General features: G+C 43.8%; 1 protein-coding gene across 1 annotated transcript in view; it reads left to right on the top strand.

Moving 5' to 3' along the window:
• AGBL1 (AGBL carboxypeptidase 1) overlaps nt 1-12182 on the top strand; it is a 268424-nt gene that overhangs the window by 14701 nt on the left and 241541 nt on the right. The window contains exons 2-5 of the mRNA XM_058811454.1: nt 5100-5163; nt 7128-7274; nt 7866-7997; nt 10324-10417. Of these exons, the coding sequence (XP_058667437.1) occupies nt 5100-5163; nt 7128-7274; nt 7866-7997; nt 10324-10417 (437 nt within the window). The remainder of the gene's footprint in view (nt 1-5099; nt 5164-7127; nt 7275-7865; nt 7998-10323; nt 10418-12182) is intronic.

Below are 12182 nucleotides of genomic sequence, written 5' to 3'. Positions count from 1 at the left end.
CCAATATTTTCTCGAGGTCTCAGGAGACAGTGAGGACTAATGCTGCTCAACCTCTAACCTGCTCTTGATTTTAGCCACTATTAATTTTGCACCAGAATTTCTCTTCAATAGGCTTCAAGCACAGAGAGTGAGAAATCTGACTTGCAGATGTAAGTCTCATTACACAGGCAGTTGGGCTGCTGACTGCTATTTGTGTGAGCAAATTTATTAAGGGAAAGAGAAGTGGATATATTTTGGACAGGTCAAACCCTGCTTCCGTATTTAGAAACAGGCTATTTTAAAACAAACAAACAAACAAATAAACAAACAAACCCTGGAACTGGATATCCTATTCCTTAGTCTCACTAAAAAAGACCCAAACAAACAGGTCTGGAAGTTTTTTAGCCCAGTGAAGCAGTGCCTTTTCTTTAAAATTAGACCGTTTTGTTTTGTTGTTTGTTTGGGAGATTTTTCCTAAGCAGTCACACAGCTTTGTGAGACAATTCTACAGTTAATTTAAAAGATGTATTGGTAGGAACCATGTTATGCATTGTCTTGCAAGAGCGACTTCTTTCATTTTGCATACATTATTTTTGTGATTGGAATAACTGCTTTGTATTTCTTCCCTCAAATAAAATATTTATTAGTAAATCTTGCACTGCACAAATTAATGCTGTTTGATTTCTTTCTGGGTGCTCTCCTTTTTCAGCATTAATGTTTAGACTCCCAACAAACCCTCTCAGTAGGTTGTGTGTCTCACTCAGGGAAATACCTGCCTTTGGGCAAAAGAGAAAAAGCCCAAAAGACTGAGCTTGTGGGAGGTTTTTGTTTGAATGCAGTGCTGGAAGGGGATGCACTGATGGCTGCTATCCTGCAGGTGGTACAAGAAAAATTCCCTCCTCTGCTGGGTTTCTGAGTCTTGTGGAAAACATCCCCAGAGACTTCCCTGAGGTTACCTGGTACAGTGGCTTAGTGGCAATTTTATAATCTTGTCTTGAGTAAATAACAGCTGGTCTTGGCATGTTCCCAGGAGCAGAACAAGGAGACAGGAGCTGTTCCCTGCCTGACTGTGGGTCAGTGCAATAACCCCAGCTGCCAGTCAGAAATGCTGGGATCGAGCTGCTGTCCTCCAAGCCCAATGTCACCAATTAATCACTTGCTGCCTGTAACCTATCAATGACGATGTGCTGGGGTATTTTTTTATTCCTGGCTTTCTCCATCCTTCTGCCAAGCTAACCCCAGTGTTTCAGGGATTAATTCTCAGGAAAAGCTCAGAGAGGAGCTCTCAGCCAGGAGCTGATTAAATGCATCTGAGCTCAGCCCTGTGATACTCCTGGTTGGGTGAGGAAGATAGGATGCTTTGCTGGAGTAAGGCTAAGAAAGATGAGGGGCTCTGACCAGAAAGAACAGCCATGCTTGATATTTAAAGTGATGTTTTTGCTGCTTTAGCCTTTGTCCAGCCACAATCTGTGAAGGCAACTACAGGCTGTTGTTAAAAGGTAACAATTTCACTCTAACTTTAAATCCTTTTAGTGAAATTCTACAGGAGGTCAGTAATTTTGTAATCTAATTTAAGCTTCTGGGAACTTTTCTCTCCTCTTATTCCACCCATATACAACAAATGCATCTTCATTAGTCTGTGCACATGTGGATGCTGTATCTAACATTTGTAAGTACTGGCAGGAATGGAAAATACTTAGCAAGAGGAATTTTACTTTTCTCGTTTCTTTGGTTATGGTTTGTTCTTAAACCATCAAACATCTCTTTCAATAAAAATAACTAATGTGTTTATTTTTACCAGAGCAGGGTAAGAAATTTGCATTAAAGAAATTACTCTATTCATCTTTTTTAGATCAGGCACAAGTTGTGATTTTCTCATTTGTATTTACTGTTGAAAAAGATTTACTGAATATTTTTTATGAATGAATACGTTGGCAATTCATCCACAAGGAGTTTGTTATGTGTATTAATTTAAACAATCAATTCTAATGGATTTCAATGTCCAAATATCGTTGATGGCTTTTAAAACCTGAAGATAATTAGTCAAAACTGAGCTGTTTCTTTTCAAGAGGCAAGTTGTCATCTAGCAAGACAATAGCAGCTTTAGGGTGTGTTTTTCTGTGTTGTCTTGCTATTATAAATGGGAGCTGTGCTCTTCTGCAGAAGTCTCTGTTATTCAGTGTTATTTGCCACTAAAGTTAGTAGGAAATTGTAATGGGACTGGGGTTTTATCCATTGTTTCAGCCAACACATGAATCATCCAACTCCTTCAGTGGTGTGCAGCAGGAAGGGGAGCAATGAGGCACCAACACAGAATTTCAGTGTTAAAACATCAAGAGTAAACACTCAGGTAAAATATTTGGCAATATCACCCAGCTTTAATTTTCACATTTTAAAGGTTGATCTTTCACGTTCCCTAAAGTTCTTTGTTTGCCTGAGTCCCTGGATAAAGTGCATGGAAAGTCAGAGGATATCTTATGTCATCACTATTTGTGTTAATGGCTTAGGAACCCACAATCCAATCAGTTAAAATAAACAACCCAGTGTAATAGGAGCATAAATCAATGAAGACTTCATTACTGAAACCTTAATGTGTAATCCATCCACCTACAGAGGAAAGGGATACTGAGAGGCAGCAAGACAAAACCAGAGGACAGTCTGATTTAGGCAACCCTGGTATTTAAAAAGGTGTTGAGAACAGTAAGTCTTCCTGGAGTCAGTAAATTTGATGGATACTCATCACTCCTGACAGCCTGCCCCTGGCTATTAAGTCCCCATGCTAAAAATGCCAAGAAACTCTTGGGAGGAGAGCTCTGAATGTTCTTTGTTTAGTCTGGGAGACTTGAGCCAGCTCAAATGAACAAAGACATGAATTAGGAAGATTAACACAGGACTAAAATGGTATATTTTACCCAAGAGTAATGCTGCTCAGAACTGCTCTGACCCTGCTTGAGCCAGTGGCACAAATCTGGACTCCTCTAAGGTGAGGGTGGCAATACTTGGCGAAAAATGAGTTACTGGATTTCATTAAAGCCACATCTTCTGTTTGTCTTGGCTCTGAAAGGAGCAGCAATCCCATCTCACTGAGCCTTTTGATTTCAACAGGGATCATAAAAGGGCTGAACTTTTATGTTCAGTGCTGAGATCTCTGCTTGTTGGGTTAACAACAAAGAGAAACAGCAGGCTCTCCCTCTGTGCATGGGCCAGCTCTGATGGGATGAGACAGGCACTTTGCCTGTGGATTTTAGCTAACAGCAAAAGCAAGTTGAGCCTTGGGAAAGCCATCAGTGCTCACAGACCCTCTCCAGTGAGTCCCCATTTCAGAAGCGATTCTCCAATCTCATCCTCATCTGACTCTTCTTTCTTTCCTTCCTTCCTTCCCCTTCCCTGACCACATCTTGCTCTTTTCTCTCATTCCCCTGCTGATACTTCTTGTCCCTGTGGCTCACTTGGAATGTATATTGAGCAGGGAATGGTTGGTAGCTCTGCTAACTGACCAAAACGAGTATGATGGGAAACCTCATTTTTCAGAGATTTGGAGTTTGTTTTTGTTAATAATTATGACCAAAAAAAAAAGAAATCTAGGAACACGCTCCCAGGTTTAGAATACAGAAGCTAGGAAACATTGGCATTAATGTAGTTATTCCATGCAGAAAAAGGCATGTACAGTTTGCCAGTACAGAAGGAGATTTGGTTGCAGGGAGCTGCCAAGCATCCTACAGGATTTCTGTGATGGGTGGAAATCTGTTTCTGCAGGCTGGCAGTCACCTGCTCTGGCTGCAGACTGATCACTTTCCTGCTTCATCCCAGGTCTCACCCAGTGCATACCCTGCCCAGTTGTAACTAAGGAGGAGATATGGACTGCAGTTCCCTAATTAGCTAAATAATCCTCAGCACCCTGTCAGCCTGTGCTGTGACATTTCAGGGATCCATTGGGAAAAAAGGATCCATTTGTATTAATAGTCATTATGACAGATCTGAATTAGACTTTCCCTAATATTCTTTCTAGAGTTACATTTTGATAGGTGTTACTTTTCGACTCCTTGTCTTAAATATACAGTTGCATAATGTTAAATATGTCAGAGAATGGTTGAATCAATTTGGCTGGTAAAATGATCACATATACCTTGAATAAATACCAGGTTAGTTTAAGTTACAAGGTAGGTTAAGTTTCTGAAGCAGTTCAACATTCAGAAATATAGGAGCCATATATTTGTGAGTTTTTATCTCATTGTCATCATCTAATTGAAAATAAAGTGATTCCATTATAGTTTGTGTGATCCTAAGGTTCTTTAGGATCAAGGCTATTCAAATGCAAGTTTTGTATTATATTAGAAATTTGTGTGGTGTTGTATCTGTTCAGAAATAAAGACATCCAAATCTTAACCCAAGTCCCTCTAATTGGAATACAGACCAATGATTAATTCTTGAATCAGAGCAGTGAAATCTGTTTGGAGCAGGATTAAAGAAGGGGTCTAGTGTATCACACAGATGGATGGTAGATATCATGTGTTTCCTTCTCCTCAAGTGCATTATATCTTATTTCCTCTAAAGCAAAATTTAAAGTGACTCTAAGCAGAATGTGTCATGTCAAAGTGTGGTGGTAATTTGGTCTTAAAATTAAATTATATTAGTTTAAAAATAACCTTAGGAATTTTTCTTCTCAAATTCAAGTCTTCCACGTGGTTGTGGCTGCAAAGACAGGGGGATTTTCTTGTAGATGGAATTAATATAATTTAAATATATTGTTCTTCAACACCAGTAATCAGAGATGCTGTCATGGAAAAACACCTCACATTTAGCATTTCTGTGTGATACAGAATTTCCTCAACTTTGAGGTAGCCAAATCAAATCAAAAAAGAGAGCTTTAGTTTAGAATTTAGATGTCAGTTCTACAGAAATTCTACTGTGTATTAATACTGTGTAGTATGATATGTTAAAGGCTTTTAAAATGTGTCATCAATATGTTTCCACATATTCACTGTCCAGATGGCACAGAAGTGCTCAGTATCCAAACCAGGGTCTCAGTGCCCCTGCACTGCATGATGCACGGCAGCCCTGTGCAGCACAAAGTGTCCTGCTCTGAACTGATCTGTAAATTTGGTGTGTTTCCATTCCAGAGCTCCTGTGACAAGGATGTCATCCTGAACATTCTCAGTGTCCTCACTAACTTGCTGTCTTTGGGTAAGGAAGCAAAGATTTGGGGCTGTGGGCTAGGACAGAAAGGGGGTCCAAAAGCAAATCAGGGGATTCATACTTACATTTAAACTTGATCAGGTGTTTGCAAGGTGAAAAAAATGTAAATTGTATCTATAGATCAGCAGTCCTTACTCTTGTGTTTGGAAAACTGAACTTATTCAATGTGTTAAAGAAAAGAAAAAGAGACTTAGAGATAAGTTTCAATTTTTTCTTTTTAGTTTCAAAGATGATAATGGATTGCAAAGTATTTCATAATCCCTGGCAGTCAACCCCTGAAAATGTTCACCAGTGACATTGGAGAGAGGACTGTGAGACAGGGAAAGGAACCTGACATTTTAGAGCCCAGGGACTCTCTAAAGCAGAGGGCTCAGCCTCTCTCCAAAAGGCACTTCTGCCTTGGGGCTGCAGGGAATGGATGTCACTTTATGTGCTCAAAGCTGCAAGAAAAAATAAGTGTATTGCCAAAAGAACTAAAAAAACCAGCCAAGTTCCTTTTTCTTTCTGCTCCACCACAAAAATATAACCTACTAAACAATTCCCAACCCAGCTAAACTGCCAGGCTGTGGGGGCTGCATTGGTGAGTGCTGGATCCTCCTGGGTCCCCCAGTCCTGGAAGCCCCACCAGAGACATCACCTGTCCACCTGGGCCTGTCTTTTGGAGCCCTGGAGCCCTGTTCCTCAGCTGGGTGCAAGGATGGCCTCCATGGGGAACAGGGGATCCTGCTCTCCCTGAGGAACTGGAGGAGCAGCATCCCCCAACCACAGAGCTGGATCAATGTTTGTTAACACAGTAAGGCTCCCAGGGTTAGAGCGTGGTTCCTTTGGAGACCCACATTTATTTGAAAGCTGTCCCCAAGGCTTCCCTAGGATTCCTTTTCATTTGGCAGAAGCCCAGTGCAGCTTTAGTTCATTCCTTGTTTAATTTCCAGTATCTAAGAAAAGATCACTGAGCCTTTTGCTGCTTTGAAACCTGTCGGTGTCTAGGCTCATTCCTCCCTGCCACATTTCAGTGCACACTGAAAAACTTCTGCAGCACGTGGGTTTGGGGAGACAAGGACTGTTGTGGTAACAGCCTGTCGCTCTTGTGCTGAGACTGAGGCAGGAAAAGGTGAGAGGCAGGATTGTAGAAAAGGGAAAGAAGGCTTTATTCAAAAGAACCACGCATTTTTAAAGAATGGTACAATAGATTCTATTCTATTGGCTAACTAACAAAAACATCTTCCTCACACACTGTCCTTGAGAGGAACAGAAAAATGAAGTAAAAAAACACCACCTGCAAATTGTTTATACTCAACGAGTTATAACATCCTTACAACTCCCTAAAATTTCTCACAGGCCGCTGTGAGAAATGCTTGCTGTTCCTCTCTCTCTGTCCCACGGCATCCACAACAGGTAGCAGAGCACAGAGGTGTACCATGCAGCTCCATCCATGGAACTGCAGAGCACACAGCTCCATCCATGTCCCCAGGCTGGGGACACCAGGGATTCATGGCCAGGTCTCCAAACACTCATGGCACTCAAATATTGCCTGAAGGCCACAGAAGCTCCACATGCTCCTTGCAGACTGAGGCCTTGTGACAGCTGTTGTGGGGAGATGTAGTATGGGCAAATGAAGGTGGTACAGAATGTAATCTTATCCCCTAAAGAGTTGCAGCTGAACCAATTACCAAAGATTCGGAGCAGGCCTGATGTTAATAGGCCACACCTGTACCAAATAAGAACGGTGTTATAAAAGAGTGGATTGGTGGGAGCTGGAGTTAGATGACTATTGCAAGGACCAGGAAGAGTCAGTGCTTAGAGGAGATGCCTATGAGAAACATCAAGGAGGTATGAAACTCTGGTGATATGGAATCCTTGCACTATAATGGTACTAGAACTCTTGATAAACGAGACAACAAGCTGTGGCTCAGGGAAGGGATGTTCTGAGTTGTCTCTGCTCTCTTCCCCAGGCACTGGACGGAGGATTCACTACGTGGTCAGCAAAGGGGGCAGTGAGGCTCTGCTGCAGGCCCTGGCCATGGCTGCCCAGACAGAACCACCCGACCACGGCACCCTCCTGCCCCTGCTGCGCCTGCTGGCCAGGGTGGGCCAACGAGGTACTGCTGGGGGGCTTCTGCAGGGGGTCAAAAACGAGGTACTGAGGGTGCTGGGGGGCTTCTGGAGGGGAGTCGAATATCAGGATCATCTCATTGTAGCCTTCCAGCAGCTCGAGGAGGCAGATATTGTAGTAGGGCCTGTTGGTAGGACAAGGAGTGATGGTTTTAAAGTGAAAGAGGATAGGTTTAGGTAAGAGGTAAGGAAGAAATGTTTCATGATAAGGAAGGTGAGGCACTGGCATGGGTTGCCCAGAGAGGTGGTGGATGTTCCATCCCTGGAAACATTCAGGGTCAGGTTGGACAGGGCTCTGAGCAACCTTCTCTAGCACAATTCATTGCAGAGGCTTTGGACTAGGTGGCCTTTAAAGATCTTTTTCAATGCAGACTATTCTATGTTTCATATATGGTGCCTCAAAGTGAAACCCATGTTTTTCCATTTTCAGTGAGATTATTATTGGTTTAACTCATTGATACATTTGAATGCCTTTCTTATTAGATTTTGAGTTAGAAGGCTTAATAAACACATGTTTAGCAGCACAGCTGCAATGACGTGGCCTTTGCAGTGGTTTAATTCTCATTTTCTTTTCACAGATAGGAAGTTTGGGCTTAAAGTGCAGAAGGCAGAAGCCACTGATATAATACTGAGCTTGACAAGAAGACACCTGGGCCACCCCCTGCACCTCACCCACTGCCTCTGGGTCCTGAGGGTTTGTGCTTCTAATGGTGAGTGCCAGGATTTTGCTCTTTTCTGTGTGACAGCCACCAGGGTTCTTTGCTACTCATTTCAATGCAAAGAAACATTATTCCTGGTAGGGTTAGTGCCTGCATGCACCATTAATATATAGAAAAACACAAAAGCCAGAACAACCTTAGAAAAAGGTGTTCCTCAAGGGGCCTATGCAGCCTTTACAGTGCATTTCATCTGTGAGCTATGGAAATAAAAGTGCTGTAGTGAAAAATATTCATGGCAAAGATCTCCTATTCTTGAATATAGGCAGTCAATTCTTTTGCTCTGAGACTTGGGTACCTGAAGTCTCTATACAGTTGCCATTACCATAACAGCCAAATGTCTCACTATTGTTGATTGTATTGGTCCTTAGAGCAGCTCCACGAGGGTGGAGAAGCAGAGGGTGAGAGAAATCTGCTGCTTATTCAAGGTCCCCCAGGAAGCAGATATTAGATCCTCGTCTTCTGGCTAGTATCCCCTCAGATGTTCCCTCTCCCAGCTTTTCTTGCTTGACAATGCCCTCATGTTAAATGATTCAAGCAGAGGGATTTCCAATATTCTCTCTCGGGATCATTACAGATTCATACAGGCTATAAAGCACTGAGCTCGTCAGCACAAATTTCCCTTTGCTCACTCTAACCCTTTCCTCTCCTTCCCTATGTCCCTCACCCAGCAGATAATTCTTGATGGCCATCCTGTCTGCAGTCTGCATCCTGAGATTTAGCTCTCCTGGCAGCCAGCCCTGCAGGTCCCCTCTGCCTGGACAGGAGCTGGCTTCATGCTTTGGGCTTCCTCAGGCAAGCAGCCAAGCCTCAACACTCAACCCCTCTCCCTGTGATAAGCAGTGTTTGAAAGTCTCTGAGTGTGGCTGAAAATGCAGCCAAAGCCAGAAGATGAAATGTGCCTTTATTTGGGTTTCACAGCTGTGCAGTGACCCTGTGCTGCCTCTCACTCAAAATTATGATTTGCCTCCTTCCCTGCTTCAGTACACCTGCACTCAGCTCAGCTGCTGTTTCTGTGGAGGTTTTAGGATGCACACTGCAGCCTGCCCTCCTTTCTGTTAGTGTCAGAGCCCAGAACCCCAGCTCTGCACCTTTGCTGGAGCATCTCTGTTACTCTCCAGCTATCTCCAGCACTCTCCATTAATAATTTTGAATTTGTGGCTTCTGTGGCCCAGCTGGGAAGCCTCAGGGGAGGTTAGGTGAAAATCTGTATGGGTGTGATATTAAACCAGGGGATTACATGATGCCAGCCTTAAAAATTATGGAGTGGAACTTAAGGGAAGCCAGAACTATACAAAACTCTTGAGAGTGCTTAGGTACGAAAGCACTCAAGATGAATCCTTGCCTCACCTCATGCCCTGCTCTGGGCTGCTCCCTTCACTGCCACCAGATGTTTGTGGCTGCTCCGGAGCAGATGAGTTTGAGCAGCCTTGTCCACCACCCTGGCTCTAATGAATTGCCAGCCAGTGTGAGTGTTACTGCCAGGCCTGGGAGGCTTTCCATCCCAGGACAGCTTGGCAGGGACACCATAGGACAGCAGGGGATGATGAGCCCTCTGGCAGCTCTCTGATGACCACTGGGAGATATCTACAAAACAGCCAAAACCTAGCGGTGGGCAGGCAGCCAGGGCTCCTTCTGGCTGCTGTTGATTACTGATCCTTTCACCTTGGTCACATCCATTTAATATTGCAGGGCTGGATTTCTTCCTTCATTACACAGAGATATCCTGTCTCATAGTGGGGAGGTCTGGCTAAACACCTAGGCTATGCATTAGGTATTGAAACTGATGGAAAAAATCTATCTAAAAAAGTTACTAGCCTGTTAAAAAGGATTAAAGGGGAAATTGGTCTAGATGAAATTAAACTGCATTCAGATGCCTCCCAAACCCACTTCCACTCTGCTGAATAACAGCACAGAAAGCAAACCCTGCCCTTTAAGCCCCTATGAAATGAACTGTCCTCACTGAGTTGCATGTAGGAAATGTGGGATGAATTTGAGCTCTGTCACTTTTTTCTGGGAGAAGACTCTTTTATAATTATAATCTGTTTTCTGGAGAAGACAATGTCTACAGGAGAAGGGGCTTTGGGGAAGTTGAGAAAGAACTACTGGACTGGTTTTGCACCTGATTTTAGCTCAGATTGTGTCCACAGACAGCTTTGTGCTTCACTTCCAGTGTTTGTAAGGGGACCTGTAGAGTCCAGATGGGAGCCCAGAGATCTCATAGCCCCAGGGGCAGCTACTCTTCCCCACATCTCTTCTAAGCAATGTTTGCCAGCTGCCTCCTTCAGAGCTGACTGCTTTTTTCCTTTTATTGCCATAGTTACCACGGGAACTATGCTGGGCATCAATGGAGCCATGGAGCTGCTTTTCAAAGTCATCACTCCCTACAGCAAGAGACACGTCAGGACGGTCAGGTAGGTAGTAGCCCCAAGGGAACTCATCTTTCCAGGCCAGCAAGAAATAAAATTCTGGTTCCAGTTGAAGAGGCAAAGAAATCAGAAGTGTATGCAGTTTCCACTCACTTTAAACCTGCAGGGTTTTTTAAGAGGCAGAAATAGTTCCCTGAAGGACACGTTAATGCTGTGATTCATCATATGATTCATGCTGGTGGCCCTTTATTTGTAGTGTGCCCTAGACAGCGATGGCAGTTTGATTGCAAGGTACCCTCCTTCATTTCCCAGACACAACTGGCTTTGGAGAAGCATGTGCTGGCAGCAGACAAGCCTCTCCTGCCTCCCACTCAGCCAGAACTGCCTGCCACCATCAGCCTGGGGGGAGATGGAGTGGAATGGAGGCAGTGCTGCCTCATCCTCCATTTGCAGAGGGTCATGACCTGGACATCATGATATTTTTGAAGTATGACAGTTCCTACTAGTATTAATTTGTATCTGCTTTCAAGCCATCCCAGATATTTCAAATAGTTCTTTTCTGAAGACATCAAGTCCATTTTATATCTTCATCTCAGTGCTGAATGTTAGTCCCCAAGCTGTCTGTCCTGACCACTTCCTCAGATGCCTTTCAAGGCAAACTTTATGAGAGCAAAACACATATCTCTGGCTTGCTCTTTAAAAGCAGGAGGAAGAATTTGCTGCTGTGAGCTGTGCCCACACAATCCCATTTGCCTAAGCCACGCAGAACCTGCCAGTTCTCCTGCTGGGACATGCAATGGCTGGTGGGGCACAGTCCCTACTTGCTCAGGCATGTGTCTGCAAGGACAGGGCAGCATTCAGCCAGTTCTGGCTTCTGCATGGACTTGACGTGGGTGAGGTCTGTGGCTGGTGATTACTGAGGAAGCAGCTTCAGGTAGAGCATGAGGTGGGAAGGATGGACAGACACAGCACAACAGTTTGCTTAGCTGTGATTGAAATGGGGGCCAGTCACCCTGAATGTGTTAAATAATGTCCATCCTGCTGTTACCATCAAAGACTGATACCAGTTCTCTCAATATCATGACTTACACAATAACTGGGAAGGAATTTTAATTAATTTCCACCAGCCACCAGAAGCTGCACATCAACACAGAGCACTGTTGTTTGCTAAGTGCACCTTTCTTCTTGTTCCTCTGCCTACATGTCTGGAGATACACAACTTTTTGGACAGTTTGCTTTTCTAAATAAGATACTGAGGGGGCCCAGCTGATGCACAACTTCCTGCAGCTGTCTTGTTGGTGGGAGCCAACTCACTTTTGCCTGTGCTTTTGGATTTCTAGCACAGTGCCAAGTACCTGGAACTGCTTCACAGCTTCAGTTCTCTCTTAGACAAAGTACCTGAGATTCCTCTAAATGGGGATACCAGGATGTTTCTTACACAGATGTTTGGATACTACCCAATCCAAAGAATATTACCACTAAGATATTATCCCCAGGATATCTGAGCATCCTTCAACATTCCCATCAGGCCTCATGTAATAGCTTTAAGATTTAGGCAGCCTGTGGACATGTTCTGTGTATGACAGGGGTGTCCATAATGAGTTAGACACTGGGCTTGGCTTCTGAGGCAACCAAAAGTGATTGATGGGTCCAAGTCCATGCTTAACTAAACAAATCCCACTCAGTTCCCTGTTTTCCTTCCTGTGGAAGTGTTGGCTGTGATTAGACCAGTTTATGTGATAGGCCAGGATCTGTTTGTGATGGGATTTGGGTCTGTATCAGTTTTCTGTTGAGCAATGGGACTGGCTGA

This window comes from Ammospiza caudacuta, chromosome 10 (genome assembly GCF_027887145.1).
Source record: "Ammospiza caudacuta isolate bAmmCau1 chromosome 10, bAmmCau1.pri, whole genome shotgun sequence".
NCBI classification, from domain to species: domain Eukaryota; kingdom Metazoa; phylum Chordata; class Aves; order Passeriformes; family Passerellidae; genus Ammospiza; species Ammospiza caudacuta.
This window is presented reverse-complemented; position numbering and strand designations above follow the sequence as displayed.